The sequence below is a fragment of the Pocillopora verrucosa genome, chromosome 5, assembly GCF_036669915.1.
Source record: "Pocillopora verrucosa isolate sample1 chromosome 5, ASM3666991v2, whole genome shotgun sequence".
NCBI classification, from domain to species: domain Eukaryota; kingdom Metazoa; phylum Cnidaria; class Anthozoa; order Scleractinia; family Pocilloporidae; genus Pocillopora; species Pocillopora verrucosa.
Window position 1 is genome coordinate 10,471,281 of NC_089316.1, and position 17,476 is coordinate 10,488,756.

The window sequence follows — 17,476 nt, forward strand, 5'->3', positions numbered from 1 at the left end:
GAAGTCGTGCTGGAAAAAAACAGAGGTGGTGGAAAAAATTTTGGTGAGAAGTAAGAGATGGCACTGTCTAGGCTCCGTACTTTTGTGAGATCTGAGCGCATGCAAAATGTAAGGACATTAACTGCATGAATGAAAATTTCTGAAAATATTTTTAAAATATCAGAAAATCCCAATGTTTCGGTTAAGAACCGTAGATATCATCAGGGGAAAGTGCTATGGAAAATTTCACAATAAGTAAGAATTATATGGTAAAATGAAAATATTCAACAATTGTTTTTAACGAAGTCTTGTTCTTTAGTTCAAAGTACGACATTTTTTTAAGTTTTTCTTTGTTTTCTTGCGTCAAATTATTGTTGAATGCTACAATAGTGCATCAAGATGGCCAAACGCCTTGCCAGCAGAGGGCCAAAACAAATAACTTGGCACCATTTGATAGGTTGACAGCCGCGACTCTTGTTGGCGGGAAAATTATCCGTTGTGTGACGTTTGACAGCCAGACGGCAACCATCTTGTCGGAATTTTCAGCTTTAGAAAGTGAAGCAAGGTGTCACTTAAGCGTTTGTTCTCTTTTTAGCTCTTATTGAATCGGAGTACAGTTTGACGGTCTCGGTGGAGTGCTTTTAAACATTCTAGAATGCAACTGTGGTAGAGTTTGGCTATCCTGGTACGTGTACGGAATATTTTATGTTAGATTCCGCAGCCGTTGAAGTCATTTATAATTTGTTCCAGTGCGAGTCAATTGTGAAAGGACATAACTAGCAAACAAAACATCTGAAATCCTTTTAGTTCAGAGCATCTTACGTGAGGCCTAAACTTAGGCGCAAAAATTTTCTAAGGAGAAATATTGAATTGATACAGTTTGGCAGAGCGTAATTCGCAATTTTGCAAGCGCCACAAAATTGGTAAATGATTCGCTTTCGGAGTCGCTGCTCACTGTGTTTTTTTTTTCTTTGTAACACTTAATTTGCATTTAGGTGTTTTCTACTGACAGTTTTATTTTATTGATAGGACTTAAAATTATTTATTGAATAAAATGAGCGAGTGAAATTACGATCAGTGTCGAAATGTCTGGTCGTTTCGTAGCTCACTGTTATCTGTTTGCGTGCGGCTCACGTCATTGTTCAGTTATAACCGACATGAAACAGGTGCCATTATGAAAATGTAAATTAAAGGATGTGTTTTTTTGTGTGTGTGTGTTTGTGTGTGACTGCAATTGTTTAAGCTTTTGCGTGGAAAGTCGCAGAGAAGTAATTGCAAATACTCGTTCAAGTACTTGCGAGTTTGTGTTTGAGTTCCTAATTTGGTGCGCTTTTCAAATTGATTGCTTCTCGCGTTCGTTGATCCAGATTTTAACTTTGAATTTAAAGTGCATTTTAATTAATGTTTTTATTCTTTTTCCTAGCCTTTCAAATTTGGCCGTGGAAATGGGAGATGTTCGAGATCTAAGTTGGTCCTTCAAGGCATACACAATCCCTCGGAAAGAAAGAAGGCCGGCTTCAGAAGGTAAAAAAGTTCCATGTCAATTTTGATGCGTTTTCTGTTAAAGTCGATGCTGTATTTTTCCCGTTCTGAAGTTTATTTTACCTAAATTGAGAATTCAATTTTCGAGGTTGCTATCGCATTCCCGTGGGGTTTTTCAGACACAAAATACTTACCATGAACATATCAGTGTACACTTCAGTATCTTATCATAAACAAAGATGTCCTCGAAAATATGAAGAAATTAGAGCAAATTTACCGATCATTAACTTAACTGAGTTAAACATTTTTGGTCTCGTACATTGTTGTTTTACTATTTTCAATATCTTAGAAATGATATCTGAAAAATAGCTGTGTGATATTTCGTCCTTTTGTTGTTCATGTTGTTCTTGTTGTTAATCGCAAAACAGTATCTGTCAGAAATATGAAAATGTACGTGCCCCATAAGTACCATATATATAGTCGAAATTGAACGTCAGGAAAATCTAACATTTTTATGGAATATGGTTGAAAGTGAAAATGTTATTTAATTAAATGAGAAAGAAGTTGATATGGTAAGTTTAAAACCGACAGTTAAACATCGATGTGACTTCAAATTGCTGGTTTTGTTTACAAAACAGTTCCATTATTACACCTTCACTTTTCTTACGGAAACATTTAGAGGTGTTTGTTGTTATTTAGTTGTTCCCTCATCAAGTTCCTTTTTTATTGATAGTTTTTTTGCTTAGCTTTTGGATATTCTTGAAGACAAAGCTCTAATTAACCTTCTAACTCGTATTGATGTCGCTGAAAATATTTCGGTTTATGTGAATATGAACTCGGTAATATTCAATTTGAATTCTGCCAATTCATCTGGTGTACACTTTCAATTTCTAGCTCGGTCCATTAGCCAAATATCTTAAAAAAAAAAAAAGTTAAACACCCACGCTGATCAGTTATTTAAATGTGTGATTAACCAGGGAAGTTCCAAAACACCGAACTTCTTAAATGTCAACCCTGTTCCTAGTTCAGATCAGAAAACAATTCTATGTTCATGTAAATTTATTCCAGAGAGAACTAGCGAAAAATGATGTTTACATTTCCCGAGGAAGCATGTTCCTCTGCAGAATTAATACGCCAATGAAATTTTTATTGATTAGTTTGTTTCGTTTTTGTTAATAAAAAGGAGGTGAATGAATGAACGAATAAACATTGAAAAAATAAGGGGCTTTCGACTTTGTTTTAGTGACTTTGCGTAAAAGAGTTGTAAGTAAACTGCTGCATGGAAAACCTTGCAAAAATAACCATGAAATGATTTTTAAGACGACGTCTTGAGTAATCGCTAAGCGGCACTAGTTTTGACAACAAAAACCTTCACTTAGCTCACGTGTTTGCGATTTAAGTGAAGAAAAAGTTGAACCAAAATTGATTTCGGCTAATGAAGATTAGTTTATCTCTGGTTTTCTTTCCCTTTACGGTTGGAATTAAATGGGATTTAAGAGGGATTTAAAAATTGTGCCTCACAGGTGAAGAAGTTCTAATACGAAAATGGTCGAAGTTAATGAATTAACATAGACTGCATTTTTTCATGTAAGCATTAAAGAAACTAGCAGTTAGGCATTTTCGTTTGCAATTGTAGAGATATGCCATTCTGTACATACATTAGCTTAGATACAAGGCGGCCACTTTCGTGGATTACAACCGCTTTCTCTCGTGCGCGCATTCCGAAGAATTTCGTTTGTACACACAAACATGGTACGGAATATTTCTTGATTTTCCCTCTCAGGGAGGGCAGGAAGGGATAAAACCTTCCTGTCGGGGATAGCTATTAGCAAGTTTCCGATTGATGCGAGGGATATATGGATCAATTATGCACGAGATTTTTTTCTTTCATTAAATACCAACGAATTTACACAAACCCGTAAAGCGAGTGAATTCTGAAATGTTTGAAAAAATTTCGAGTGCTTATCTACTCAAAATTGGACGAGAAATATGTGATTAACTTGATGTTCTCACCGAGCCAATGAAGGGTCAGAACTAAGATTGGAAAAAGCTCCATAAGCAAACAATCTGTCTAGTGCTCTAATAAGACGGCGATCAAGTCGTGATTGGCTTTATTTCTCTATTTGATTCATGGAGAAGTTTGGCGGAGTTATTTGGGAAAATAAAAGAGAGAAGTGAAGCAAAACCATTTCAATTCCGTATTGCTTTCGACAATCAGTTTAAATCAAATTCAAATTGAACTTAATTCTGTTACAGATTGTCAGTACGTTTTACCAGTGAACTCACGAGAAGCAAAAGAAATTGAGCAAAGCGTCAAGCGGCTAACATGGGACACCAACGACCTCATCGATCGAGCTGTTAGCATCTCTTACATAAAAAAGGTGGAAAATCAAGGCTTAGAGCGAGAGTATCACGAGAAAAGAGCGTCAATGCGGGATGAGGGAAGATCACCCAAAGAGCTCACACAACAATTAGCGTTTTGTGTTGAGAAAGAAGATAGTCGTGTGAAGGAGATTTGTCGGGTAGGTTTGGTTTGCGATGGTGTGGATCACTCCCTTGGCGATGGACACATGGGTGTGACCGTGTGGAGGTATCCGGATTTGTGTCTCAGAGCGTTCAGCTGGCCCACGTCTGGAACTGCGTACCTAGTGGTATTTAAGGTAGGTGTATACATAATCATCTAAGGAGTGGAACGCGAAAATCCAGCAAAAATCTGAAGTGCAGAAGAGTGAAACCAGAAATAGGAGATATTGTTTCCTTTCTTTAGGCAAGATAAGTGTATCAGGCCTTTTTGTCCCTTGCCAATGATTTTCAGTCAAAAGAGAAGACGAAGGAGAAATTCTCTGCACGTTCTGCCTTCTCTAAAGAACTCTTGAGGAATTTTTGAGGGTGAAAGAAAATGCAGAATCTGATATATTCTGTTCACTTAGCCTCTAAGCGTGCAAACTGAATATATGTTTGACTCCATGGTCAACTCATAATTATCCTATTTTCATCTCGTTAACAATTAGAGAAGCCTTGACTGTGCTCTGTTCTGTTATAAAGCACGAAGGAAGCGGCTAGAGCACGAAAGAGTGCTCTAGCCGCTTCCTGCGTGCTTTATAACAGAACAGAGCACAGTCAAGGCTTCTCGATTTATTTTACAATAAAGAATCCGTTGAATTCCCCAAGCATCACTTTAAATTTTCAAAACAAACTTTATTTCCAAAGCGAACAACAAAGTCGTCAGCATGCTCCATACTCTCATAAAGCACGTTACAATAAGCTAATCAGAATCCCTGTTAGAATGGTTCAAATAATCTGATTGGTTGTACAAGACTAAAGCTTTCAAAAATGTCAAACCATCAAAGTTCGCATTCTGCGATAGTTTAAAAACCAAAATAGTGCAGCAGGTCGAATCTAATACTTTTGATTGACGTTTTTAAGTCTCTAATACAGAGTCTTAAAGTGAAATGTTCTGTGAACTTCAGCCGAATTAAGGCTCATAAAAACACGCGAGTTTTTCCACATGACAAGGTAGAAAACAAACTGTTCAAGGCGAGTGTTTTATGAATGAACGACAGCCGAATTCGTCGGTACATGAAGATCGCTCGGGATGACAGCGCCGCAAAACTCGGCTGCAGTGACTGATGTGGCTTTCCACTCAATGCATCGGAAAGGATATCAGAACAAGCTCTTATTTTTTCACGCGGACACTGAAGTTTCTGAGGCTTGCTTCACTGCGATGACCGGAGCTCGCCAGGATGAGCGAGCCGCGATGGACCTTAGCATGATCATATTCGCTCAGACACCGTCATGATTAGTATGAATTTTAACAGTTATGCTAGTTTGGTTATATTTGTCATCATTTCTGTTTTGTTCTGTTTCGTTTTTGAACACAAAACTTTATATACTATACGAGTGTTAGCTGTGTCTGATTTTTATTACCGAATGTAAGCTTGCAGTCTAACTGAGTGTGAATAACTCTAAAACTCGGCGTGTTTATTTTGTTTTCCCTTTGAGGATTTTCGCCTCTGCTCACGTTTTAATAACGTAAATTACGGCGCCTGGTATGTTAACCTTTGTTGGTTCTTCTGTTGCTACTTGCCGACTCCCTTGTTCCGAAAGTTCACTTTCAATTATTGGAAAAAAGCTAGAAAGAAGTCCCGGAAAAGGTCGAACAGTACAATTTGGCAGATGGCGTGACAGCTTTAGCTCAGCTATATGCTATATTTTCTCATAGAGCACGCTATTCCAACCAATGACAGCGCGAGTGATACCCGAACTTTATTATAAACATATTTAGACTTTCTAAGAACATCTTCACGCCAGCATTTCGGCAACATTCTTTTAATATTACCACCGCTGTTAGATGGAGCGAGGCAGTGACTGTAACGATATTGATGACGACGATGACAACTGTTGCGATGAAAATAACACTGATGATTACGAATTTGTTTAAGATGAAGAGATTTTTTTTGGCAACGACATAGGTTACGATCAGATCATAGCTTCCAAGAAATTACTTTTATAGAAACGGATCTCCGAAACACTATCTATGTTACACCCTTGCTCTTGCTGAATTTGTCTTGGTCGTTTTAACACAAGTGCATGGTGACCTTTACGTTCAGGAAAATTGTCATTGTAACGGCGATGGTGGTTAAAGTACTAAATTAAACTCTTCATTTTCTTCCACTACAGATTGTAAAGGGCCGCGCGAAGTTCGTATCACCAAAGTTATCGCTTGTAGGTGATACAGTGGAACCAAGTCCGAACTATGACTGCCACGTGTCAAGAAACACGACTTGTCCCTCCGTTACAGACTTGACCACACTCATGCGAAGCACTCAGGTATTTTAGCCTTTGCACACTACCGACACAAAAATTATAGTCAGATGAACAATTTTAGTGGAGAGAAATTTTAATACAGATTACAAAAATGAGTCGAATGCATGTTCAAGTATGTAGAACTGGGAACTGCTTGACAGACACTGTTTAGAGGGAAACTCGCGTCTGTGTCACCCCGTTACTCTTCCCCATGCTTTCTTGATGAAGATCTCTGTTTGACTTCGTATGCAAACAAAAGCAGCGCATTACCTCTTGCTTTTCAATTCCGCTGAAATAGAGATTGAATTATCCTCATTAAAAATAGTATTAAAGGTGCTGTTTGGGTTTTGCTTTACTTCATTCCGTAACTGAACGCGAAAACTCTTGCTATCTTCTCGCGGTTTTCAGCCAGTTCGCTTGTCTTTGATTCGGGTCATTATGTGCTCCTTGTATCATTTCTTTCTTTCTCATCATTATTCCTCGAGCTAACTTTGGTATTGGTTTCACAAAGCTCAATCGAAATACGCTCCTACGTCGATTTCACATTTCTATTTGTAGTATTACCTCTATGAATACGATGACGAAGGACTACCATCAAGGCGCCCGCGACACTGCCTCCCGTTTGCCGTTATCGCTCTTCAGAGAAGCGAAGACATAAGCAGTCCATTAAAACCACCTGTCTCTTTAGAGAATTTAGCGAGTGCTGTTAAGAATTCTATAATACCAATTGAGGTAAGGACGCTGAATTCCCGTTTTGTTATTCTATAATGAAGGTTTGAGGCTGGTCTTTTTGGTTCATATATTTTTGTTCATTTTGTTTTAAGTGCTTTTGTTTATTTGTTTTATTATCTTCTTATTCTGTTGATGTGTTTTCCAAGGTATACATACTTGATCGTCAAAGTATAACATTAATGTTCTGTCTTCTTTTTTACCCTAAGTGTAGTAGTAAATTTAGTTGGTATTTCCGTAGATTATTAACAGTATTTTTTCACCATAGGATATCTACACTCCGTTTTTTAAAGAGGAAGACGGCATTCTAGCGTGGAGAGGCCTTGTTACATGTAAAGACAAGAGACTTGGATGCGTATCACTGCTAGCAGGACATAAATTGGGATTCAACTTTTGGTGAGTTTACCCGGCAGCCTCGAGAAATGATTAATTCTCGCAAGTTTTCCTCTGTATCCGCTTCCCTTTTTTCTGTCTTGTTGTTATTTAGTCACTTCATTTGTCATGATTGATAAATGACGTCCAGCGGTTCAGCTCGATTTTTTTGTTTTTTTTGTTTGCTTAGGGGGTTTTGCGTCGTTGTTTTATTGCGTTTTGTTTATAATTTTAGTATATTGCTGTCTCTCTTTTGTTTTGTTTTGTTTTTTGTTTTGTTTTGTTTTGTTTCTTTTTTCGACATGATCGACCTTTTTCGCAACTTAAACACCTATCATGATTATGAGAGCCCTCTATACATTTTTCCACGGTTATTTCGTGGTGTTCGTGCTTCAAGGTTTGTTTAAAGTCGCTTACACTGCATTTATTAAAGCGCTTCCTTTTCCTTCGCAGGAAATCGTATCTGGATGTCTCCTCAAAAATTCCTTTAAAACAGTTAGGTGCGTTGCTGCCAGGGGACGTGAGGAGCGCATGGAAATTGCCCCGTAAGTTTTTAAATTATTAAAAACCTGTTCTTACTACCCAGCCTCTCTGGCGTGGGGTTAATTAAAGCTATATCACGGTATTTCAATTTATCCTGTTGGTATTTGTTGTATCAGAGTTCTATGGCCCTGGCCGCATAAGAAATCAGTGACACTTGTAAAGTATAAAAGATGTATTTGACTAGAGAAATAAGTGTAGGGTGTATATAAAATTAAGAAACAACAAGAACTTAAGGAACGCCGCCCTTCGTTAAAAGAGCAAACAAGCACTTACAATACATCACACGAGGAAGTCAAGCATCATGTTAAAGGTTATATGACCTTGGTCACGCACAGCGCTGCAAAGTGCATTTGGTTGAGAAAAAACGCAGAATGGAGTTTGTTGGGCTCCAAATCAAAATATCCTGGCCTAACCAATTTTTGTTTTAGGGAAAGACACTTGCAACCCTTTACCTTTGATAGAATATCTTCAAGTCTAGATGAATTCTCCTTCTCTAGATGTGATTCTCATGATCAGTTATATGCCTGGATTCACGGTTATTATGTTAAACTGCACTACCTACCGCATAATTATCCTATTATAATGTTTAAGATTTTGTACTGATCAAAATGAGAAGTGTGGTCAACATTAACCACATTTCCCATGTTGATTTGCACAAAATCTTCATAGTTGATTACAGGAACTATGTGCTCAGTCTTTGCACGATGAAGGTGGCATCTAGACAACAAGATGAAACATTCACCAGCTTCACAAGACACCTGGCCATTAAAGCCAAGGCGGTGAGTTTCCTTGTTAGATAGAAGTAAAATATTTGTTCCCTTGTCAGAAGTAAGATATCTGTCTTCAGATAAGGCGTCACGGTTACTAACGTTTACGTCGTCTCAACCTAAAAGTGAAAAGCTAAAAGTCAGCGGTGATATCTATTCAGTAGTTTACGTTTCGCTAGTTTTAGTTAGGATTTGCACCCCCACCGAACGAGTTTTTAGTTTTCATGGGACGATCATTATTCACCGATAAAAATCCATGTCTTCGAACTACATTTTGATTTATTGTCCTATTAACCAAGAGGTGGATTTTCACATGTTCAATTTTCTTTCCATAAGCGGTTAAATGCAGTTCAACTTATGTTATTTTTGGCGTCTGGCAAACAGATCCTATTCTACGGCGATAACATCACTTTTTCCCCAACAGGCTGGCGTTTTGTGCATTGATCCTTTCACTACAATGTTCCTCGTTCCATCGGGAAAACTAGCTGTACGTCTTGGTAAGAGTTTCCTTGCAGTTAGATGTTAGCTTGTGATCTTTCCTCCACTTTGCCTCTCGAGAGCACCTCTCTTTGATGCCTGGCAAAAGATTTGCGTGGTGGTGCTTACCCACAAATCATGAAATACTTCTATATACTCGCACGTTTCACCCTTACAACCACGCGTTAAGTCTATCATTCTTAAAGATTTAAAATTACTTCAAAACGATTCAGAGACGGGTACTATCTTTTTGCAACATCCACTTATTTCATTCAAACGCGACAAAAACATGGGCATCTCTTTGGTCAGGAGTTCGTTGCAAACTGATGACCAACCTGGAATTTTCAAATGCGCTCGCTCACGTTGCAAAACCTGTCCTTTCATTTATAACGTAGAGAAAATGTGGGGACCCAAGAGATTTATTAAGATTACTGATCACTTCACGTGCAACACCGCTAATGTCATTTATTGGATATATACCTTGCACTTATTGCAAAAAGTTATACATTGGTGAAACGTGAAGACGACTGGGCGACCAATTCCGAGAGCACCTTCGCAACGTAGAAAGAAATGTCAACGACTCATCCAAACTAGAAACTAGACAATTTTATCTGCCTAATCTTTCTAAGAAGCATATGATATTTTGCGGCTTTACCCAACATCTAGGTAATTCGGAAAGCCGTAAAACTCTAGAACAAACATTTATCTTTCAAATTGGCACTCTTGTTCCCCACGGAATCAATGAGGGCTTTTCATTCAATTAATTTATTCTTGTTTTCTCGTCATTATGTTCCCGCCAATAGCGTAGCTCTATCTTCTGCATAAAAACACACACAACCCGCAACTCCTCTATTCACTCTGACGAACGGGAAAACGCTCGAAACGTCGGCTTTGAAACTCTTAACGGTGGCCAATTTACGTTATCAAGTCAGTTGATAATACCAAATTACACTTCTACATGTATCGATTAATTATGAGCGAATTGTTGTATGCATTGTCAACAGTAAACACGCTCTTCATTGCAGGATTTTGCGAAGTAGCAGAGCCACTTAGAATGTTTTGCATCGTGTGCCGTCGTCAAACGAAGTCTCCACCTTCAGTCTCTCAGCTCACTTCCCCAACAGTCAGCCGCTGCGCTTCGTCTTCACCCGGTACTCCTGTTGGGCCTGCTGTATCCATTTTAAGACCGGCATCTTTAGATTTTAAAGTGCGACACAGATCAAAAATTGTAGTATCCTCGCCTGGCGATAGTTCTAGACACTTGCATCCTCGTCACATCCCTAAACGGTCCTTGTCGTTTTCATACAGTCCAGCTAAGCATGGAAGAAAGAGCCTGCAAAGAACTAAAAGAACTTTGAGGAGTGCCAGTATCTCTGGTAACGTCGCTTTTCAGGGAGACATCACAATGTTATCAGACTTTTCTAACAATAATATCATGTCAACGAGTAAAGAAGAGAGTTTTAATAATCATTCGTGTATGCCAGAAGTAGATTCAAAGGGAAATGAAGCAAACGTCGTGGAAGGTTTACCATCATGTTCGAATTTTACTACATGTTCAGCGAAATCTCTGAAAGGGCGAACTTGTAATAATCTAGACGTAGAACATCTTGAGAGTAGTTCGGAGTTGCCAGCGGTCTCATGTGTATCCTTTGATACTGCGAAAAGTTCCAAGCCTGAATTACCTGCACCAGACCTTTCTCTTTTGAGGACTTTGAAAAGGTCTTGTAACATTTCGACGAATACTCAAAACAACAATTTAGAATCAGTACACCAGTCAAACGGTTCGACAGAGAGGCAATCCTCAAAAAAGTTATGGAACGTCGAGTACCGACTCCAAAATGACTCTTTTGCCAGACAAAGCCAGGAACAATCTAAAACTGAGACTTTGAAATACGAGGACGTTTTTACAAGTGATTTACAAGTCGACTCAGAATATAAACGGCCCCACACACCAACAAGTGCGAATTTCTATCCTTTTTGGCCTGAATCACCGCTGGTGTTGTTTTCCGATCGGGAAAGGATTCCATTTCTCTCTGATACACCTGTGAAAACACTTCAAGCCGAGGATATCATAGAAGCCATTTCGGAGATTCCGAAAGAGGATTTAAGTGTGAATCTGCCAAAGCCAAGCGTTGAATCATTTGGAGCAGCCTTCGTAGTTCAGACGGGAAGAGAAAATGCTGATTCCACTTCAATGAATTCAGTGGGAAGGCCCTTCATTACATACGAAGGTGAATGTCATACCAAATCGAACTTTTGTTTGGAGAATTGGAACTTGAATTCATCATTCTTGAATGACAAAGCTAACTTGCACAGGTCGAGGGAAGCAGAATCACGAGAAGGATTCTTAAAACCCCAGAAAACAATGCACATTGAAACCGCAGGTTTCGGTATTATTGAAGCTTCCCCCGAGCTCGTCAACTTGGAAGGCGAGAATGACTTGAAGAAAAGAGAAACCCGTGTAGAAATCCCGCACCCGCACGATGATAATCAAGTTAACCAGCCAATGGAGGTAAATCTTATTTGCCCTTCTAATGAGGAGCCTATGGAGAAGTCATTTAAGGAGACAAAGAGTACAGATATCTTTAAGGTGCACAATGTCCTTCATACTATCGATGCAGAAGTGCTTGAGTCTCCTCAGTTATCATCTTACCATGCATCGCCAAGACAACCAGAGTACGTTAAGAATGCTGCTAATGATAACTCACCCTCTATTGAAAGCCTCAAATTACATGATACTGTTAAAAAATTCGTGCCGAAAGCGTTTTCAAGCTCTCTGAATCCGACTGCAGGAGCAGACTGCATTTCAAAACTGATTGTTACACCGACTTCAGAGAGACCGTCGTCTATTATCATTGGTCCTAGGAGCCCTTGCAAAAACGTTACTGGAAATGAGAATACTAATACAACTGAGGAGCGCAGTTGTGTGTTTACCGCTGACTTAGGACAGCTATGTACCAGGGTAGCCTCCGAAAATGGCACCAGGCAAGTTTCAACTGAAGTATTAACTAAAGTTGTGGATAATTTCTATGGTTTTGATACTAATCAATTAGCGGCAAGAGGAAAAGATATTTGTTTAGAGGGAGAAAATTGTTTTGAAAGTGGTAATCCGGGGAGATCTGGAATAATCAGAGAAGAACGTTTGGAGGAAGTAGTAGCAAAAATTCCGAAAGAAAATCCTGTAAAGAAATTGTCAAGTAGGAAACGGCCATACCTTCATTTGCCACAACAACATTCTGAAAACATTAGCAAAAATCTTGCACTGAACCCCGACACGCGGGTGAAATCTTGTAAACTTTCCGCGATCCAAGTCAAACAACAGCAAAATTCATTTACAGACACGCCAAACTATCCTGAATTTTACGATTTGAGTGTTGTAATAGAGAGAGGAGGTGAATATTCCTCGGTGTCTCCATCTAAGTCTTCAGTTTTAACCTCGACCGGAAAAGGTCATGAAGCGCCAATTAATGACGTAGGAGTGGTAATGTTGAAAGGTACCTCCTGTAGTAGAGGAGAGTGTGATGTTCAGCCCTCCAAAATGGATGAAAAGAGTGACTGCAAGCCATTAGCTGTTAGCTGCGTGGCTGAAGAAAAGGTTGAAGATTTTCACGAAGACACGGGAGCACACCAAGGTGGTGTTATTGAAACATCTTTAGTTCACGATTGGGGATTACAAAGGGCTTCTAAAGGTCGGTCAAGTAAGTTAAAAAAGGACAGTTATTCCTTGCATTTTGAAGAAAATAGATCAGTGGAAGTTCGTGATGTACATTCTGAACTCGACAAACCGCATGGCCACACTGATATCTGGTCAGTGATTGAAAATGAATTTCCAGAACCAGTCACAGTCATTTGTTCACCACCGAGTTCGGTAAATACATTCACATTGAGATTTCCAGGAAAAGTCGCTTCTGAGGGCGATGTGGCTGAAGAATTCGCCGACGAAATTATAACTACGAAAGAGGAAACTCTACTTTTGGAAAAAAGATTACAAGGGGTGTTTGCTGAGCCGGTGGTCGTGAATTACTCCCATGATAATTCGGGATTAGTCGGGTCACTAGGCGCTAGATGTCCAAACAAAACGGCCAGTTCAAAACGAAATTTAACATTGTCTGTTTCTGGAAACGTAGAGGCTTTTGAGCAGGTGGTCTCCGTGGCCTCCGTTCCTCAAAAGTCAAATGAGAAACTACAAACAAGTAAATTACCAGAAAGTTATGGATTCGTTCCCGAAGGTTCTGAACTGTTTGTAGACTCGAGTCCTAGACAACCACGCTTTACAGAGACAGAGGAATATACAATGCTTTGGCGATCAAACAAATGGTCAGAGACAGCAGCGTCTCAGATTTTAAAATCGTCAAAAGAAGGGGTCGCAATCCAATCAAAGAAATCAGGGGTGCATGAAAATCAGGTATCACGAAGACAGCCTGATAACGAGTCATCAGCAAGAGAAAACTGTCCTTTTAAGGACCATCATACGAAGTCAACCTGTTTGATGAAAGCCGTAGACAACAGTTCATTGCAGACTGCTGGGGATTGTTGGAACGAGGCAAAGGTTACGACTGCAACAGAAGCACAGCCATCAAGGAAGCGAAGGCAGGAGGCACAGGGAGGAAGAGAAATTGAAACTAAAATTCGCCAACGAAAATTGGTATGTTTAGCTCAATTGAAAGGGAAAGAGGAAGGAACTGAAGCTGCAATAGAAAGAGTGAAAATATTTCGACTCCCAAGTGAACTTCCATGTTCAAATCGAGGGCAGGAAAATGAGGAACAAACCCCAACGTGTGGAGATCGAGTTAAAACAGAAAACTGCCTAGATAAATTAAAATGTTCAGCACGACCTCAGGGATACGACACACGTCAAAAAAATGACGTAGCTTCTCTAAGAACAGTTAATTGCATGAGTAACCTGTATTGCACGAGGGAAAGGCACAGGAAAGAAAAACAAACTCAAGACTCCATGGAGCGACTGCCACTCAAGCATGCGCACAACAGTAGGACACACGCAACAAATGCAGAAGAAAAAGTGGATTTGATACGTTCAGGCAAAGCATGCGTAACATTAAAACGTAAGGCCCGGATGGAAGCAAAAAACACGGCACAAGAGGAGAAGAAGAAATTTGTAACCTTTGCTCCAACTCCGATCAAGAAAAGCCAAGGAAAAGATTTGATTAAGGAGAGGAGGGAACAGAGATCAAGTTTAACCTGTTCGTCAGGTCACCCAGACGTGAAAGCGGATAGGCATCCTGAAAACGTAGAGGATAAACTGCGACCAAGCATGAATGAGTCACCCAAGGCTAAAGAAGTCTTAGGGCAAGAACCAGTGGCCCCCAGCGGTATACAATCAGAAGCGTATCCGAAAAACCCAATTGCAAGTGACCTCAAGAATTCACCTTTGAGAGATGACAAACACTTTACAGCTACTTTGGATGCAGTGAAAACAAGTGGGTTTGATAGTCCAACAGAAGGGCGAAGCAGCAGCCAGACCGTACGCAGTGGAGAAAAAAGCGCCTCAGACCCCGCTGGAACAAAAGAAATCGGTTTCAAGTGGGCTGACCGGAATGCTTTTACGGCAAGGCATCTAAAACAGGATAAGATCACCAACCCTAAAAAATCAATGAACGCTACCATAAGTCAGCAGGACTTCTCGAAAAAGCTTGAAAAAAATGTTCAATTTGATATAAACAAGGATCGTCGTTCTGAAAAAAGCCGTGACAGAGAACCCCTTGGTGGGATTAAGCCTTTGGGGGACATCGACGATGTTGAGAAAGATACGCACGCCTGTAACAGGACGATAAGTGGGGAGAGGAAAAATGAACAATTGAAGTCGAGTTCGACACCGCTACTGAGTAACACTGGAAGGCGCCGGAATTTTGAACCAAAAGCTCCCAATAATGTTTTTGTGCCGATCTTCTCTGATGACAAACGTCTTATCGGACACTACACTGAAAGTAGTCATCGTGACCATAATCAAGGGCTGGATACAAATGACACCGTTTTGAGTCCTAATAATCAAGCGTACGCTTATCCCCGTTGGGTTGCACCAATACGACCTGGACATTCCTTTTTGCAACACAATGAGACCAAAGGTCTGCCTCAGTTTATTCCAAACGCTTCGAACCGGTACTCACAGAGAGGCATTACAAATCGGACCAGGTTTCAATTAGCTTACCCCAGATTTCCAAACTATGGTAGACCTGTGTTTGTTCGTGGTATGTGGCAGGCACGCCCTGTTCTTACATTGCCCGGCCCCTGGTCGTCCCCAGGAAATACCTATCGAGTACCTAACACCCCTATTCGTCCGAGATGAGTAGGTTGTAGCGCCAGTTGCAAACGTGTCAAAAAAAAAAAGAAATAGGGTCATAGTTTTATACTAGGTTAAAATAGAGATTTAAAAAAAAATTTGATACACTATTTGCACAAAGTCAATTTCCAGTAGAGCGGTTAGGTCACACAAATTTAATGGCACGATTGACAAAGTAACTGGTTCGAATGTCCTAATGAAGGCAGGGGCAGTATTGTTTCAATTTTTTGTTGGTAATTTTCGTAGTCGCTTTCTTTTGGATTACACTTCTCAGTATTCCTTTACCATTGAGTACCAAAGAAATCGATGTGTATTTCACCTACAGCTGTTGGAACTATTCAATGTACGTATTTCATTTTTTTGCAAATAATTGACATGGAGTGCAAGCTCATCATAATGAACGTTTGGTTACCTTTACACACTTTCAACGTTTAACACTTGTTGCGTTCTTAAAGGAAACATTTCGCGGGTGGCGGTTTTGTGGGCGTCGGTTGAAGGGTATGAAGGCGAGGGAGCCGCGAACCGAGAGTCCTAGCCCTTGAATTGCAGCAGGTTCTCTCTTAGTTTCTTGGTCACCATTCCCTAAGCGGTTTCACCGAATGAAAAACCACCACTTGTGAAGGCTTAGTAAAAAAATATCGCTTTTACGATTATAAACAAGGAGGTGCAATTTTTTTAAAAAGTATACATGATTTATACTTGATTAAAAAAAATAGAGTTAATGCTTTGCCTAGGTATGTTGTATATGCTGCTGAGCTGTTTTTAGCGATTGAGTTCTGAAGCTTCTTGGATAGACGAGAGGATTATACGTCCGGCCTAATCGCTGTATGAGAATAATACAGCAAGGTTATCTAATTATGTAGTGCTCAGAAGATAATCTGTGCAAATAGTGGACGGGATTTTAAAAAGTAAATCAGTTATACAAGGATTCATTTGGGGGAGTAACAGTTCTTTTCGAAGACTCCCGCACACTCAATATATGCCATGAGACAAATTGCACAATTCAAACTTTCCAAAGGAATCATAACACGAGTGGAGTGGGTGTCATACACAAAGGATGTTTTTACATTTGCTTTATTCCCCTGTGAATACATTTTAAAGGAAATCCACAGGGAAGATTAATATTGATATAATTGAATCATTGAATTTCCTTAGTAAGTGGTTATGCTTGCTTCTAAAAAGACTAGGTTAATCAGATTGATAGTATCGAGGAAGTTGTTTTCGTGGGAAAAGACCCGGACTGAGATTTGAATGGTATGTTACGCCATATTTTCGACTATTTTCTAAAGCACCGATCCTGACCCTAGTTTCACCAAGCATTGCTGATGAACACTCTTAAATGTACGAGAAAACATTTAAAGTGGACTTCTTCTCATTATCATCCCTCTTACGATTGTTTTATGGCTGCTCCTCAGCTGAAAATGGCTTGTAGCTCTTTTACTAGATTTAACCTACTTTTACAAAGACAGTCCGTTCGCCGACTAGTAATGAACCTAAGCGTTAAAAACTATTGTACTGGCAATAATAAAGGGATAACGCTTACCATATTTGCACTAGTTAAGTGAGCTCTACAGACCGGACTCCGCCAAGGACAGACGATTGATAATGACTAGTATGTATAGTGCATTCTCCATATGGATACACTCTTATGCACTCTACAGTACCTTTACAGTACTGCACCAACTCCCCATTAAATATAGGAATGTTAGTATAGGTAACAACACGATTTCGACACCAATTTCTTGTTCATAAGCACGAGTAAATTTTCAGTCAAAGACAACCAAATTACACGAGCTTGTAGGGCGGGTGCAATTAGTAGTCTTTAAAATTTTATGATTCCTTGTCTGCACCGCGCGTAATTTTTCCAGGGATATAATTAGGTATTGAAACATCCCCGCATCGGTAATTCTGGTCAGCTTTGAGAATAAACCTGAGAGATCACGCTTAATTTATTTCAGGAACCAAGCTGAAATTCCTTTATGAAGCAAATGTACTCTAATCGCAACTTCTATCTGAAAACTTT

The 17,476-nt window shown here is 39.6% G+C and overlaps 1 protein-coding gene across 2 annotated transcripts; it reads left to right on the top strand.

The window, feature by feature from the left end:
• Positions 1 to 539: 539 nt before the first annotated feature.
• On the top strand, positions 540 to 16,864 carry LOC131780472 (uncharacterized). Of its 2 annotated transcripts, none has more exons than XM_059097077.2 (10): positions 540 to 664; positions 1,403 to 1,503; positions 3,718 to 4,121; positions 6,142 to 6,291; positions 6,826 to 6,999; positions 7,265 to 7,392; positions 7,822 to 7,913; positions 8,581 to 8,690; positions 9,103 to 9,175; positions 10,181 to 16,864. In XM_059097077.2, the coding sequence occupies exons 2-10, from the start codon at positions 1,425 to 1,427 to the stop codon at positions 15,457 to 15,459; spliced, it is 6,489 nt and encodes a 2,162-aa protein (XP_058953060.2). In that variant the 5' UTR covers positions 540 to 664; positions 1,403 to 1,424; the 3' UTR covers positions 15,460 to 16,864. The 2 variants fall into 2 exon arrangements, with proteins under 2 accessions (XP_058953060.2, XP_066023587.1); XM_066167490.1 differs by lacking the exon at positions 540 to 664 and adding an exon at positions 1,205 to 1,303.
• Positions 16,865 to 17,476: the final 612 nt, after the last annotated feature.